General features: G+C 37.5%; 1 protein-coding gene across 1 annotated transcript; it reads right to left on the bottom strand.

The window, feature by feature from the left end:
• Positions 1 to 4,367: 4,367 nt before the first annotated feature.
• On the bottom strand, positions 4,368 to 15,415 carry dgke (diacylglycerol kinase, epsilon). Its single transcript, XM_034311105.2, has 11 exons — positions 14,535 to 15,415; positions 13,365 to 13,524; positions 12,381 to 12,500; positions 12,009 to 12,152; positions 11,007 to 11,164; positions 9,990 to 10,038; positions 9,775 to 9,888; positions 9,603 to 9,674; positions 8,872 to 8,999; positions 8,171 to 8,282; positions 4,368 to 7,059 (listed from the first exon to the last, which is right to left on the bottom strand). Exons 1-11 carry the CDS (start codon positions 14,972 to 14,974, stop codon positions 6,838 to 6,840), a joined length of 1,719 nt encoding a protein of 572 aa, XP_034166996.2. The 5' UTR covers positions 14,975 to 15,415; the 3' UTR covers positions 4,368 to 6,837.
• Positions 15,416 to 18,006: the final 2,591 nt, after the last annotated feature.

Here is an 18,006-nt window from a genome sequence, read left to right on the forward strand (position 1 = left end):
CACTTAGTTTTATCCTATCACTCTCCAGAACTGAGATCTGAGCCCCTCATTTCCACTATATTACACTCAGTAAATACACTTATTGAACTCACGATTGTAAACATTTAATATCTACCAGTAAATGTTTACAATCGTGAGTGAGATGGAAATGTGCCTATTGTACTATACTTTAGTATGTAACTATAGCTATTTTATCTACCATACTGTCTATTTTGTTGAAGTTATCAACTGTTCACTGCTGGAGACTTGAGTGCAAAACTGTTTGTGGGAATTGTAGTTCTAAGCCATCGTAGCAAAACTGTTTGTATCAATTGAAGTCCAAAGCCATCTTCATGGTTTCTAAATTGTACCATCCTCAGTAATCTCATGTAACTTTAGTCTGGTTCCTCTCAAGGTTTCTTCCTCGTATCGCCTCAGGGAGATTTTCCTCACCACCGTCACCTCTGGCTCGCTCATTAGGGATAAATTCATACATTTAAAATTTATATCCCCAGTTTATATATTTCTGTAAAGCTGCTTTATGACAATGTCCGTTGTTAAAAGCGCTATATAAATAAAATTGAATTGAATTATATCTCAGCTTTGAAGAGTGATAGGATGAAACTAAGTGCACTCCTGTGTAAGTCTTGACCTCCTTAACGTACAGTTAGAATTTGGTGAAGATCTGAGAACGTCAAATTTTTCACCCCAAAAAAGGTAAGGGGTTAGCCTTAGTGTTTTTTTGGTCAAAAATTGGAATGTTTTCAGATATTTACCAAATTCGAACTGTGCGTTAGGACAATCAAGACTAACACAGGAGAGCACTTAGTTTCATCCTATCACTCTCCAGAACTGAGATCTGAGCCCCTCATTTCCACTATATTACATTATGTACAGTAAAAACCCATTTTGAATTCACAAATGTAAACATTTACTGGTGGATATTAAATAAAGTACACATGCAGTGTATGAGTTTGGGTGGAAATGTGCCTATTTAATCTACTGCACTGCACTGTACTTTACTAAGTAACTATAGTTTTTTTTATTTACCATTCCATACTATACTACTCTATATTGTACTTTACTATACTATACATATTTTGTCTACTGTACCATACCATACTACATTGTATTTCACTACACTATACCTATTTTATCTGCTGTACTGAGCGATCCTATGTGGTGTTATACTGTGCTATGAGATGCTATACTGCAGTATACTATACTGTACTATACTATGTTATATCTCAGCTTTGAAGAGTGATAGGATGAAACTAAGTGCACTCGTGTGTAAGTCTTGACCTCCGTAACGCACAGTGTGAATTTGGTGAAGATCTGAGAACGTCAAATTTTTCACCCCAAAAAAAGGTAAGGGGTTAGCCTTTGTGTTTTTTTGGTCAAAAATTGGAACGTTTTCAGATATTTACCAAATTCACACTGTGCGTTAGGACGATCAAGACTAACACAGGAGTGCATTTAGTTTCATCCTATCACTCTCCAGAACTGAGATCTGAGCCCCTCATTTCCACTATATTACACTCAGTAAATACACTTATTGAACTCACGATTGTAAACATTTAATATCTACCAGTAAATGTTTACAATCGTGAGTGAGATGGAAATGTGCCTATTGTACTATACTTTAGTATGTAACTATAGCTATTTTATCTACCATACTGTCTATTTTGTTGAAGTTATCAACTGTTCACTGCTGGAGACTTGAATGCAAAACTGTTTGTGGGAATTGTAGTTCTAAGCCATCTTCATGGTTTCTAAATTGTACCATCCTCAGTAATCTCATGTAACTTTAGTCTGGTTCCTCTCAAGGTTTCTTCCTCATATCGTCTCAGGGAGATTTTCCTCACCACCGTCACCTCTGGCTTCCTCATTAGGGATAAATTTATACATTTAAAATGTATATACCGAGTTTATATATTTCTGTAAAGCTGCATTGTAATAATGTCCATTGTTAAAAGAGCTATACAAATAAAACTGAATTGAATTATATCTCAGCTTTGAAGAGTGATAGGATGAAACTAAGTGCACTTTGGTTTTAGTCTTGACCTCCTTAACGTACAGTTAGAATTTGGTGAAGATCTGAGAACGTCAAATTTTTCACCCCAAAAAAGGTAAGGGGTTAGCCTTTGTGTTTTTTGGTCAAAAATTGGAACGTTTTCAGATATTTACCAAATTCACACTGTGCGTTAGGACGATCAAGACTAACACAGGAGTGCATTTAGTTTCATCCTATCACTCTCCAGAACTGAGATCTGAGCCCCTCATTTCCACTATATTACACTCAGTAAATACACTTATTGAACTCACGAATTATTAAATAAAGTACACATGCAGTGTATGAGTTTGGATGGAAATGTGCCTATTTAATCTACTGTACTGCACTGTACTTTACTTTACTAAGTAACTATAGATGTTTTATTTACCATTCCATACTATACTACATTACATTGTACTTTACTATACTATACTGTACGAAGTTATATCTCAGCTTTGAAGAGTGATAGGATGAAACTAAGTGCACTCCTGTGTAAGTCTTGACCTCCGTAACGCACAGTTCGAATTTGGTGAAGATCTGAGAACGTCACATTTTTCACCAAAAAAAAGGTAAGGGGTTAGCCTTTGTGTTTTTTGGGCAAAAAATTTAACGTTTTCAGATTTTCACCAAATTCACACTGTGCGTTAGGACGATCAAGACATAGGAATGACACAGAAACACAGTAAACTTCCAAATATAACTGATTAGACACATTTTTTAACTACAGAAACAACAGAGTATTAGAACAAGCCTATTAATAATAACTTTTGATTTCCAGCTGCAACTGTTAGAGCTGCCGTTATAGAAAATGAATCAACACCTCCTGACTACTCATAATACTTAACAAATGATGAAATGATGGCAATCCAGTTTGCTTAGACAATCATTCTTTAATTCATCAATCACATTCAGAACTTCTCAGCATTTGAAAGAGAAATTAACATTTGTGCAAACTTTCATTTCTCTTTTGTTATGAAATCTCTCAAAGCATCAGTGGCTTCATGTCATGTAGCTTTGTAATGCAACAAGAACTGCAATATAAAATATTGGCAAGATAATGACTAGATATAAATTCAGAACGAATTCTGTATGACCATATTTAGAAGAAATATAACTGGTGAACAGCGAAGTCTTGGGTTGATCAGGTACTACTGATAAAAATGTGTAATAAATAATGACTTTTTCAAATGGAATCAAACCTAAACTCCAAAATCTCAGCACATCCAATAATACGACATCGTAATCAATGACAAAATCTCACATAGGGCTAATTGGTTTAGTGATAATACTAGAAAAAATATATGTTATTAGAATAAACTAATCAGACTTTGATAACATCTCTGTTAAACCTAAAATTCAGGATAAAAACTTTTTGGTCTAAAATCCAGAAGAGTAGCACTACAACCTCACACACACACTAAACACAGACAGATAAATGAAATATAAATGTAAAGTAGAGGTGTGCACGCCATCAAAAAAAAAAAAAAAACACACACACACAATCACAGCTACAAGTGACATTTAAACTGAGATTTTCTCAGTACAATTTAAATTAGTTAGGATTCTGTAAAGCGGAAAAATCCAATAATCCATGAAAGATTCCTCGGCCCAATCCTATGCGTGTGCGTGAGGTCCAGCGTTTCTTCAGAGATCGTTGGTGTCTCTGGTGAGTTTACGTAGCTAGTAAACTTCGCTTACTTTGCGAATCTAATCTGAAAACGAAGCTAGTGCAAAGCCGAGAGCGTAACACGTGAATCAAACAAATTTTCAAACTAATTAGCGCGATACTTAATTTGTGTTTAGCTAATTAGCTTTAGAAGGTATATACAGTATACAGTAGCTATTACTGTTTCAGTAGGAACTTAAAAAAAAAAAAAAAAAAAAAGCTGAACAGGCCACGCCCACAAGTGATAAACGTGTACGGTAAAAGGTGTGTTGTACATCTACCATGTTCATTCATCTTCAGTAAATGAAAATTTGGTTTAAATTACTAATAGGTTTGTATTTTGGGTAAATAAAACCAAGCAAGTTCTTAGAAAATATTGCAAGTTTTTACAAACAACTAAAAATAAAAAACTTTCACGCACACACACCTCTAGTACAGTGTAAATTACAGTTTAAATGGAAAATGCAACGAAAACACAGTCGTGTACAGACAGTGCATCAGGACAGTGTATAAAATAAAATAAAATAAAATAAAATAAAATGCAAAAACAATTAAAATAAAAAAACAACACAATATAGGTGAGGGTTTTTTGGTCCTGTGACTTCACAGCTTTACAGTAAACATGTGCCGATAATCAGGTAAGACTATTGTTACCATGGCAACCGCAAACTATAATTAATGTCAAATAGTATCAGTATATCAGAAATGTCATGATTTTTTTTTTTTTTCTCAGAAACATGGCAGACATGATTAATTATTAATATATTAGTCATTTCTTTTAAATACAGTTATTTGGACAATAGAGTAAATGGTCCTAAAATATTAAGTATTTCTTGTGGTATAAAAATTCACATAAACTCATTAGATTGTAAACGAAAAAAAAAAATCTCAGGACCAAAAAAAAAAAAAAATGAAGAAAGGTAGATGACAACGCAGAACGAAGGTCATGTGACACAAACAGGACTACGTATATAAAATATATAATAAATATATAATAACTGACTGCCCTGTGGCCCTAAGCGTAAAGCTATTATTGCACAAAACCGCTTGCAAAGCTTAAAAAAAAACTCCTGCAGCAAGTTTTTACGAGACAAATATCAGTGCATGTGATCATCGCTTATACGGCGTGACATCATAACGATGTTCAGTGTTTCAGAAACAGTGCTGATAATGCAGACCTGCCGACCCCGAAGAGGAAATAATGCACACTTTAAAAGAAAAAAAAAAAAAGCAGGTGCATATACACAGGGTAAGACGGTAACCACCAAATGTTTACATACACACTTTCTTATTTCTGATTAATTACTCTATGTAAGTTTATTTTTCCCTAAAAGTGTGCATGTAAACAGACATTTGGCATTTGTTGGGTACCATAAAACCATGTATATATGAGCAGTCCATTTTATACTTTATACTTTAATTAGAGCACTAGCATGTTAGTAAACAGGCTAACCTAAAAACTAGCATGTAAAAAACAAACTAGCTTGTAAGTGAACAGGCTAACCTAAAAATTAGCATGTAACCAAAAAACTAGCATTTAAGTAAACAGGCTAACTTAAAAACTAGCATGTAAACAACAAACTAGCTTGTAAGTAAACAGGCTAACCTAAAAATTAGCATGTAACCAAAAAACTAGAATTTAAGTAGACAGGCTAACCTAAAAATTAGCATTTAACCAACAAACTAGCATTTAAGTAAACAGGCTAACTTAAAAACTAGCATGTAAACAACAAACTAGCTTGTAAGTAAACAGGTTAACCTAAAAATTAGCATGTAACCAAAAAAACTAGAATTTAAGTAAACAGGCTAACTTAAAAACTAGCATGTAAACAACAAACTAGCTTGTAAGTGAACAGGTTAACCTAAAAATTAGCATGTAACCAAAAAAGTAGAATTTAAGTAAACAGACCAACCTAAAAACTAGCGTGTAAGCAACAAATTAGCATGTTAGCAAAGAGGCTAAACTAAAAATTATCATGTAACCAATAAACTAGCTTGTAAGTAAACAGGCTAGCCTAAAAATTAGCATGTAAACAACAAACTAGCTGGTAAGTAAACAGGCTAATCTAAAAATTAGCATGTAAACAAAAAACTAGAATTTAAGTAGACAGGCTAACCTAAAAATTAGCATTTAACCAACAAACTAGCATTTAAGTAAACAAGCTAACTTAAAAACTAGCATGTAAACAACAAACTAGCTTGTAAGTGAACAGGTTAACCTAAAAATTAGCATGTAACCAAAAAAGTAGAATTTAAGTAAACAGACCAACCTAAAAACTAGCATGTAAGCAACAAATTAGCATGTTAGCAAAGAGGCTAAACTAAAAATTATCATGTAACCAATAAACTAGCTTGTAAGTAAACAGGCTAACCTAAAAAACTAGCATGTTAGTGAATCACAAATCAGTTGTGTAAGGTAGAAGATGCAGTGTGCGTATGTACAGCTCTTCTGTTTTAGTTACGATAGTAGACACTAGAAATGTTTACATGCACACTTTCTTTTCATTCTAGAAAATATATTACGTACAATAATTAATAAGAAATTGTGCACGTAAACCCTGAATATATTGACGTTTCCGCTGATTTAATCACGTTCTAATTATCATTACCATTAAAATTATTAGTAGACTGTTAGCTTTTCACTTCATTGGAGGTCATTTTAATCTTGTTTTTTTTTATTTTTTCACTCAAAATGGTTCTTCTGGGTTTTTTTAAACCATTTTCGACCGAAAATATTTGATGGTATCTATTGTTAGGCAACGCAAACATACATTAATAGATATTCTTTCACATTAATGAACACAAAACACGATTCGGTCATCTTTCAATCAGTACGAGAGATCACTAATTACTAATAAAGGGGGCGGGGCTTTAAGAAGGTCAGTGAATGTCGGGGAGTTCAAAATCTACGCCTAGGCAACTGTCAATCATTCCGGATTCATATGTCGATTGGCTCATCTGCCGTTTTTAAGTGATAATACTCGTACTAGCGTAGTCTGACGTTAAAACTCTGGAGCTGCTACGCAAAATGCATGAAGGTCGGCAGGTCTGTAAATTTGTAAATAGCCTCGTGAATGTCATTCAGCAAAAAATGAACAGCTTTGAATTAAGCAGCCGGAGCAGACCGCCAGCCGAAGCCTCACTGAGATTCCGAGCTCTTCTCGGGAGCGTGAACGCTCTTTACTGACGGCGCTTCAGCGTCCGAGGCGCTGGACTCTTCATCGTCGTCATCGTCGGTCTGCTCGGCGCTGTGGTACAGCATGAGCGCCTGAGTTTTATGTGTGATGGTGATGGTGCACGGACCCTGAGCCCACGGCTCTCCGTCCACCTGCATCGGCATGCGCGAGCTCTTCAGGACCAGCTGCGGGATCAACACACACATCGTAAACACACACACACACACACACACACACACACATAACAAACATCTTAACAAGCCATAAAGCATGATCACGTGACACTACGGTCACCACACTGGAATCACCTGAGCAACACAATCACATGATGCACCAAAATGTGCACACAGAGTGAAAAAGTTATTTATTTTACGTTAAATTAGATCATCCAATCACACACGTCATCGTATGACATCATCACTGAGCTCAACGGAGCTAATACTTAGCATTAAACACCTGTTTTACCTGCACAATACAGTAGCCAGCTAACATCTCCGTGATGTGAGTGATTGAAGGGGCAGTGTGTGATATTTAGCGTTGACTTTTTAAGGAAAAAAAGAAAAGGATTAAGGCTGAGCTCTTCTGTTCTGGCGGAGGAGGGAGGAGCCAGAAAAATGTTTAATCAAATGAAACTAAAAAAATATCCAGATCTACTGCAAAACAGTATTGTCAGTCACCGACTTTCTAACTTATCTTTTAAAATAATTTATTAAATGATTCATTTTGGCTTATAATTCTTTTTAAAAACATTACAAACCGCTTCTTTAAATATAGCTGGCTATAGTTCTGGCTATGGTTCGCTACTATTACTCAAGAGATGAGGTTTTCAAACTTTTTGTACTAAAAAATAAATTCCAGATAAATTCATGAGCATAATTAGTGAATTATTTACATCTGTACAATAATATTTTGGTTATTTATTGCAGCCATAGAGTTTTTATTCCCCCCACAGAGCACATTATATTCAATCTGAGATTATTTACTGCCATTATTTATATTATTTAGAACCCGTGTAAATCAAATGAACAGTCCAATAAGCTAATAACGAGAAGAACTCAGTAAACAACATAATAATATAATAGAAAATATAATAGTTCATGATTTCCACTAATGTTACAAAATAAACCAAAGATCAATAAGCACTAAAGAGCTGATTAATTTCAGTTACACATCAAGTGGATAAAGTGGATTTAGTCACAGCATGAATGTGTCGATAATTGTTTATCAAATCTGCTAATATGTTGTTTTTTTAAGCTGTTCTGCTCACACACACACACACACACACACACTCCTCACCCTCACGGTGTGTCCCTGGCCCAGTCGTACAGGGTTGGCGAGTTTGACCTGGATCTGAGCGCAATGGAACGATCCAAATACCCCGACCACCTCCAGCAGTCCATCATCCAGCCTGGACGCGCACACACACACACACACACACACACACACACACAGGACTAAATCAGTACACATGGCACATGCAACACATTACTAGGATCTATAGTACAAATAATTTAGCTTAAATCTGGAGTTAATCGATTAATTGACCTTTTACTTATAATTGATTAATTGATCGATCACAATAGATAGTGAAAGAATGTACGCTAACATGCTAGTTAGTGGGTTAACATGTTTACTGTGATTCTACTTCATGGGTTAAACAGTTTAGTAGCTCATGAAATATAAAATTGAAGAAATGTGAAATTGAAGAAGAATGAACGTCTTGTCCCTGTATGCATGTCATTATTTAACTAATTACAAATAAATGATCACTGAACAATTATCACCCCATCAGATTCACTCATCTGAAATTATCCTGCGTCCCAAACGCCAGAACTCATGTCTCTAGTTATTGTACTGACTAAAGCATTAGTGATTTTAGGAAATGCCCCGGATGCTAGAATGGACAGAATGTGACATTTCTAAATGATCCCCAGGAAAGTGAAATGTTCGTTAGGGTGTGTCTCGTTAAGGCTCTTTAAGGTTCGTTTAGGACTGACCGTGTTGGAGGACACGGCTCGTCTCCCATCCCCTCCCACAGCCGGCAGCCTCCACCCCAGTACCCGATGTTGCACACGATGATGCCCTCCAGACTGGGCAACGGCACCCGCTCTCCATCCAGCTCCAACTGTGACACACACACACACACACACACACAGAGAGAGAGAGAAAGAGAGGGTTGTGTGTTAATTCCAGCTTCCATCAAGCCCACGTGACCTCACAAACACACGTCTTCTGGCTTCTGTCATCGATTATCATAATATCACACGGTTATAGAAGGGAATGATTTATAATCGCACTATCCGCTGCACCCAGATGAGCATGGGTTTCCTTCTGAGTCTGGTTCCTCTCAAGGTTTCTTCCTCATATCATCTCAGAGAGTTTTTTCTCACCAGCATGACCTCTGCCTCGCTCATTAGGGATAAACTTTTAAATTTAAAATTTATATCCTGAATTTATACATTTCTGTAAAGCTGCTTTGTGAGAATGTCTATTATTAAGAGCACTTCAGATAAAATTGAATTGAATTGAATGATTTAGCTCTGATGTGCCATCTAGTGGACATCGTATTTAATATTTAATCCTCCGGATGTACGTAAGATATAGAAGCGAGTATATGAACACTGACTCCTGCGTAGCAGCTGCACATGGCGCATGTACGTGTGGTGAAAGTGAAGTATATTTGTGCCTGAAGTGTGCTTTGTGTGATTGAGAACTTTGAAATCTTCACCTCAATCCTTTTGTCCAAGTCTTTACATTCCTGCACCAGACAGTCTTTGGTTCCGTAGAGAAAATACACCGCCTGTGAGATGAGGAGACGAGACGTCACACACGTGTATAAACAATATTTTAACGTGTAATTATAATGAGTAATATTATGTTCTGTGTTCAGTAGCTCAGACCTTGTTGATGATGCGGCTGGAGAAGAAGGACGGCGTCTTTTCGCGGTGTGCGTGGAAGTTCAGGGCCATCAGAGCGTCTGGACCCACAGAGAAATAATTATTCATGGACAAAACCTGTCGAGACATCGAGCCACATGAGCCACATGAGCCACGGTCACGTTATTCTACTCACTAATGGAGAGAACACGTGTAATGTTAAGTTAAGGTGCTCTGACCTTTGACTTGCGGAAGTAGTTTCCTCTGGAGACGACTTGAACTTTCCACCTGAAGTGTGAATGCAGTTAAATACAAAGCAGTTAAATAGCAACATCGAGGATGAGAAAGAAGTCTTCTTCTCGTCCTGCTGGATATCCGAGCAGCTTTCAAAACAGCAGCTAGCAGTTCGATAAATTGACAATTTCCTGAATAGACCCGGTCCTAAAACAGATTGCATGCTGCATTCAACTTCTGTAATATTTAAGCTCGATGCATTCAGGCTACATAGAGCGGGAAAAACATGGACGCCTCTATGAAAGCGTGTGTTGTTAGCTAGCCATCTGATCATAAGTTTATGATGTAATTACTTTCTCAAAACAGCAAACTGTACAGTGAGTGTTATAAATTTAACCAAATAATACTGTATGTCTCTAGTGACTGCTCTAAAGTAAATACTACTATAAACTCGTTTATAGTCGTTACTGTTGACGGCGTGAGCGGCCATGTTGTCATGATGTCACACACTCAGGACACCATTAGGAATTTCTGAGTAGGAATTCCAGGTAGAGTTTTCTTTGTTTTTCTTTCTAAACAGAGGTCGGAAGTTATGAGTTTTATGTGAACGCCGCTTTAACCATGGCGTCCCACAGGGCTCTGTTTCAGGACTGTTGATGTTTATATTGCGTATGCTACTATACAGAGATTTAATATGTTAAATTTTTATTTTTATTTCCATGGTAACGATACCTGGCTGTTAAAGAAGAGGACGCAGGTATGAATTCATACCCTCTAGTGTTCTACAGTGTGTTTGCCTGACGTTAAAACAAGTGGCACATTTATTAACTGTGTTTTTTAAGCATGATTGTTATGGATAAACATGTGAACCTTTGATTTAGGCCGATTTATCAATTAAGCGAGATGTCAGTGTGATCCTAGCACTGATCATATACATTATATTCAGTATTGTTCTTCCTTGGTCATGTATATAAACTCTAGACATGTGTATAGACTGTGTCTCAGCGAGTGTGCAGACTGACCTGTCCATCTTGACCACTTCAGCCTCCAGCACGTTCCTGATCACCTGCTCGATAGGAATCTCACCGGCGTAACCCGAACCCCAGCCCAGAGAGTTCGACAGGTCGTTCCCGGTCCCGAGAGGGAGGATGGTCACACGGGGGATGAACTGATCCTGACCCTGACCGCAGACAGAGAGAGAGAGACAGAGAGACAGAGAGAGAGAAGAAGAAGAACAAGATGATCATTAAAACACTCTTTCTACCGTCTTTATCACATCTTCTCGGGTGTTAACCTTCTGAGCAGGTAGAACCGGCGCTAGAAAATTTCCATAGTAATACTTCTAAAAAGTGGCACAATTATTCATAACAATTAACTGTGGAGGGAAAAACTCAATGAGATAGAATGTAAACTATTTACATTTTTAGTGTTAATTTTGTAAACTCCACAGATATATGATTTTTTTGTGGATAATTTATCACTTTCAGTTTCAGTCAGGGATTATAATTCTTACACTTGGGTGTTAATGTGAATGCTAGTATTAACTTGTCAGGATCTTATGAGCCTCTAGACCTCATGTTCTTGTCTCTTGTCTCTCGAGGTTTAGCTTAGTTTCGATTCAGCAATTTCTATCTTAGCTTTCCTCTCATTTCACACAACTATACACAGCTTGGGATGGAAAAATAAATGAATAATTAGTTGATATTCCAAACAAAACAGTTCTTCAATTATTTAATCAATGACTACTATAGTACTATATTAGCACTATGACCTGTGCACCAAACATAAAAAATGCATAGAGTTGTTCTGTAAAAGTGCAGCTGTGAGCTTTTTATTTCTGCCTCAGCACGTAGAGTCCACGCTGGAAGAAAAGCTCTGCATCAAAATTTAAACACTGGGCTGTGATACGATTCTGACGCATGTAGATTTCGTATTGTTTTGAGGAACCTGAGATGTTCTAACATCAGACTTGTGATGATGTCATGAAGCAGAGTGTGTGTGTGTGTGTGTGTGTGTTTGTATACCTTCTGTTTCATGGCATCGATAGCATCCAGCACCCAACCCACTGTACCGTCTCCTCCACACACCAGCACACGCACACAGCCAGGGGGCAGCAGAGTGCACAGCTGTAGGGCTTTAGCAGGAGCGATCTCGGACAGATCAAACACCTACAACACACACACACACACACACACACACACACACACACACACACACAGTGAATGAGACGTCCCTGTGAACAAGCTGAAAGATTTACTTATTAGAATGAGCACCTGTGATTTGCAGCTTCACTACTATCAGGGCTGCTGTTATAGAAAATTAATCAACACCTTCTGACCAATCAGAATACGGAATTCAACAGCACTGTTTGTGTCACAGCGTCAAGACTGAGATACCTGCACTGGGTTGAGTAGGGATCGAAAATCTCCAAGCAGCTCTTCGCCCATGTTGTTTCCACTGCGTGTGTTAGCGAGTACCAGCAGGGGGCTCCACCCACTTCCACACTCTGCTGCAAGCTAATCACACACACACACACACACACACATATATATATGTATATATATTTATATACACTCATACAGTACTGTGTAAAAGTCTTATTCACATGCAAAGAAATGCTGTAGAGTAAAGATGCCTTCAGAAATAATGAAATTAAATGTTTCTACATTAAAAAAATCCTATAAAGAGCAGTAAACAGTAATAAATGAAACAAAGTCGATATTTAATGTGACGATCCTTCACTTTAAATAAATAAAGCAGTATCTGAGGTGCAGTGTGTGCAGTTTTATAAGGAAATGAGCTGGAAGTGTTACTGAGCATCTTGCAGAAGCAGCCACAGTTCTTCTGGAGACTTTGACTGTCGACTCGCTTCTTATTTCTGCAGCGAAACCCAGCAGCCTTCATTATGTTTTTATCTGAAAAGTGTCTCTTATGGAATCTGCTGCTTTCTTTACTGACATACAAACATTTTTCTGTAACGTTTCACTTTGTGCTGGAAAACTAATGTTTGGAATCTAAAATGGTTTTGTACTGAATCAATAATGTAGAAGTCAGAAAATAAACATCTATAACAAAGTTTGTACTAAAAAAAAAGATACAATACCTAAGACTTCTCTTAGGTATATATCTGTATATACATACACAGGTGTGTACGTTTACATTTTAAGAAATCTGGACCTTTCTGAGATGGAACTACTTTATAGAGGGAAGTGTTTATCTCTGATGGTGCATGGATACGACAAAAAGCTTTGTAAAGATTTTCTCTCATTCTGCCATCTTTACAGTTCCAGCAAATGGATGTATTTTGATTTTACATTATTTTTAATACATATATAATATATATTATTACACACACACACACACAGGGGGCGGGGCTTTACCTTGCAGTACTCCTCTGGGTGTCTGCGCTGCAGTTTGTTCAGCTGGAACAGGTACGAGGGAGGAATGATGATGGAGTGGAACTCGCCCAAATCGCAGCGCTCGTCATCGCCGAGAGCCGGTTTGCAGTCGTCGTGAACCGTCGTCTGACACCACACACACCTGACACACACACACACACAAACACACACAAAAGTATACAGTTTGGCTATCAGTTAAGTTACCACAATATTCTATATTCTCTTCATCCGACATGGGCTAAGACATGATGCTGAGCTTGAGGCTACAAACATAATTTTCATGTTACCTACATTAGCATGAGTTGAACAATGTGGTTTATTGTAAGACATTACACAAACGTCACGCAATCCTCTTCCTATAGCAGCATATAGTGTACGTTCTGTAGCGCTTTTCTCGACAGTGCGGTACGGCACTGCATGGTACCGTTACGCATTTGAATCCAGAACTATCTGTACTTGTTTATTTATGCATAGGAGGAAATGAATAATTAAATAACTGACACCTGATACTAATATCAATACATCTCTATGAAAGACTCAAAGGTGCCAATACTTTCGCCTTAATTTAAAAAACATCATACAATGTGAACATACGACAAAAAACTACAACGAGACGTAATTCGCTGTGGCACTAAACCACTAGATTATACACTATGTAGGGAGCGTATGTAGTGAACATTTGGAATTTGCGTTAATTTTATGATGTTGGACTTTTTGTGTTTTTATTTATATTTATTTATTTATTTGCTCGCTATGTACGATAGATGTCAAGCGCCTTACAAAGTATTTAACACGAAATACCTGCGTAAATGTAAACGTTGGAGGCGCTGTAGTATGATGTGGTGGAAAGTAGCTAGCAGAGCGTTACCATGGTTACACACATCTGTAGTTAAAATAGTTAGGAGTAACTGTTCAGGGCTAATCAGGGCTGTTTCGGCGCTGCACCGCCCCCTAGTGGATGCAGCTTTTTATCTTTTAGGTACAACACAAGGTACGCGGATGTTTGCGTGTGTGCGCGCGCACAGGTACGCGTAGTGAACGTGCAGTGTTATTTGCAAGCTCTGCGCGTCCCCACGTTTCCACGTCATGCGTTGATGTTGATGATGTTGATGATGTTGATGTTGATGTTGATGCACCTGCGCGCTGACTCACCTGTAGTCGCAGAGTTTGGGCTGCGTGCCGCACTGCTGCTTGCACACGGCGCAGTAGCTCGCGAGCGGCACGTTCCCGCGCGTCCAGTGGTGGCGGAAGCCTCCGTCCGCGTGCGCCGGCGCGGCGATCTCCTTGCAGGCCAGCGCGCGCTCGGCGGCCCGCGCGCACGCCTCGTGCGCGCACACGCCGCAGCAGTCGCAGAAGGCGCCGTGCAGCACGGGCAGCTCGCACGCGCAGCAGTACGTGGGCTTGCCGAACAGGTCGGTGTAGCGCCAGCTGTGCCGGCTCGCGCGCGACAGGTCCTTGAGCCGCACCGCGCGCTCCGAGCGCCGCGCACTGCACCACAGCGTGATCAGCACCGGGAGCAGCACGGCCAAACCGGTCCACAGCAGCAGCGGGGTCCACGCGCCCTCACGCGCCTCGGTCTCATTCACATCCATTTTTGGTCAAACAAACAAACAAACAAACAAACCCGCAATCAGATCAGATCAGATCAGATCAACAAGCGCGCTTCAAAGGAAACTGACGTCACACCGTTTATACCGTCGTGTGCACGTGCACAAAACATCTGTTCACCTCCAGGCATCTCTCCGCCGAGCCTGCAAAGCAGCGCGAGCCGTTTAACGCGCAGTTAGCTGTCTCCGTCTCGCGCACCGAGAGCCGACCTCAGGGATTAGCGCGAGCGCGAGCGCGAACATCACACACTGCTCAGAAACGGAGAAACGCAAGCGCCATCCGGTCAGCACCGCTCCTCTCTTTTTCAGTATCTTACGGAGGAAAACAAAGCTGTAATGATCACTAATAACGGTGTAGCATCCGCCAGAGCCGCGGCTCGCTTCCTCCTCATCAATTCACGGAACCGGAAGTAATGACGCACTTTGTGAGTGTGTCCCAAATCGAGCCTGAGTTCCCTAAGTAGTGCACGAGCAAAGGGTTCATTTTCAAGCAGACTTAAACAAAATGTAGACATTAAATAAATAATAAATAACACAACAACAACAACAACAACAAACGCGTCAGTACACGTACAGGTGAAAAAGAAAATGAATTATATAGGATTTTGTTGTTGTTGTTGTTGTTGTTGTTGTTGTTGTTTTGCATGCCAGAGTATAAACGAACCCAGTTAAAGACAGGAATAACGATTATATCGTGTTCATCAATCTGTATCAGTTAAATCGATATATCGTGACGACTGTTATACTGGCCTTTATAGCAAATAAACACTTTAACAAAGCACAGTGTTTAAATATGATCCGGGAGAGCAGCTACTGCGGGTGTGTTGGTCAATTCTGCATCACAGAGACAACAAACAAACAAACAAACAAACAAACATGCTGTTAAACTGCACATCATGGATGCACAGGTTTATTCCAATATCTCTTAATTGCAACATATTCATAATTTATTATTATTATTATTATTATTATTATTATTATTATCCAGATTTCACGTTTCAGTTTTGTATTATATAATTAAAAGAAAAAAATGCAATATGAAATAGATAATAAAAAGAAAACTGACACTGAAATTAATTATAGTGACCTTTTTAAGAGTTAAGGAACTGGCCTGGATTTTAAAATGACTGCCAACATAATAATAATAATAATAATAATAATAATAATATAATATTTTTGAAGTTACTACTACTACTACTACTGCTAATAATAATAATAATAATAATAATAATAATAATAATATATGTTTGAAGTTACTACTACTGTTAATAATAATAATAATAATAACAATAATAATAATAATAATAATAATATATGTTTGAAGTTACTGCTACTACTACTGCTAATAATAATAATAACAATAATAATAATAATAATAATAATAATATGTTTGAAGTTACTACTACTACTACTGCTAATAATAATAATAATAATAATAATAATAATAATAATAATAAGTTTGAGGTCACAGAGGTGTGAAGGTGTGAAGGCCAGCGGTGGAGGTCTAACCCTCATCCGACCAACAGGATTTGCATAGAGAAATGATCAGTAGTGGTCACTGCGGTGTGTGAGAAAGACTGTATCTCACACACACACACACACACACACACACACACACACCTCATTCACTCAATCACAGATACCCATTACATTACACTTACAGCATTTATAAATTTAAATGTATAAAAATGCATAATGACAAAATATGAAGCTTTTCATGGTCTTAAGAACAAACGATTGGTGAGAAAATGAGCGAGAATGAAACAGATGCTCTCCTGAGAGCTCCTGTGCCTCCATTCGCTGGTTTACTGTTTGGGGGGAAAAGCTAGAAACAGGGAAATTCACTTCTATAGTCTTCTTGTGTGCAAAGATAAAATCATGATAATGATTCAGATGTTTGATATAAAATTCAAAATGTCTGGGTGTACAAAATGTTCCAAAAATATCTTCTGGGATTATTTTCTTAAAAGATTACTGATTATTTGGTTTTCTGCTGCACCTGATGCAGCTCATCAAGAGCCACAAGGCTTAAACATTTATGTGTGTGTGTGTGTGTGTGTATATATATATATATATATATATATATATATATATATATATATATATATATATATATATATACTATATATTGTATGCATGTGCTGTGTGTGTGTGTGTGTGTGTGTATGGAAAGTAAGTGTGTCTCACGTCTGCCATCTAGTGGACACATTTAAATAAGACACGCCACTATTACAAACGCAAGCTTGATTTAATATAATTATAAATATTCATATAAATATAAATCATCTGTAATTATATTGTTTTATTATTACTCTTATTAATTAACCACCAAAAGTACAGATGCTATATTGCTATATTAAATCTAGCTGCTAGTTAGCAAACGTTATCTGGAATCTTGTGCTAGCATTACCATTTTTATTTTTATTTTTATTCTGTTACCTGATCAGCTTAATTTAATCAGTTTGGGAAAAAAAACTGACTTTTGTATCTTTCTAATTCTAAGACATAAGACTAAGACTAAGACTAAGACTAAGACTTTAAATCTGCCTATTAGCTATCATCTAGCTAGCTTGTAAACTAGGCTGCTAATCATTCATAGCTGCTAATATATTCGAGGGGAAAAAACGTCCTTCTTGCTTTTAGCCTCTTTTTTAAATGTAGTATTTATGAATAAACTCATAAATCTAGCTGGTATTACTAACATTAGGAGATGATGACTATGTTATGCTACTTTCTAATGTTAGCTAAATGGGAACACAGCTAGCAGTAGCATTTTTACTTCATTAGCATAGCTACTCATGTGCTTGGAGATCGAACAATTAAATGTTAGCATTTGATTTATTTTCAGACTCAATAAACCAAACATAAAATTTAGTTCTTATGATTAAAACCTAAGCGTATGCTTATTGGAATAAGCCTCATTAGCCAAGTATTAGCTATTTGTTTTTAGATATTTTATGATTGAACGTTCAACGTTATTTTTCATTTTGTTACAGGAAAATAATCAACGACAGGAT

The sequence above is a fragment of the Pangasianodon hypophthalmus genome, chromosome 2, assembly GCF_027358585.1.
Source record: "Pangasianodon hypophthalmus isolate fPanHyp1 chromosome 2, fPanHyp1.pri, whole genome shotgun sequence".
Classification (NCBI taxonomy): domain Eukaryota; kingdom Metazoa; phylum Chordata; class Actinopteri; order Siluriformes; family Pangasiidae; genus Pangasianodon; species Pangasianodon hypophthalmus.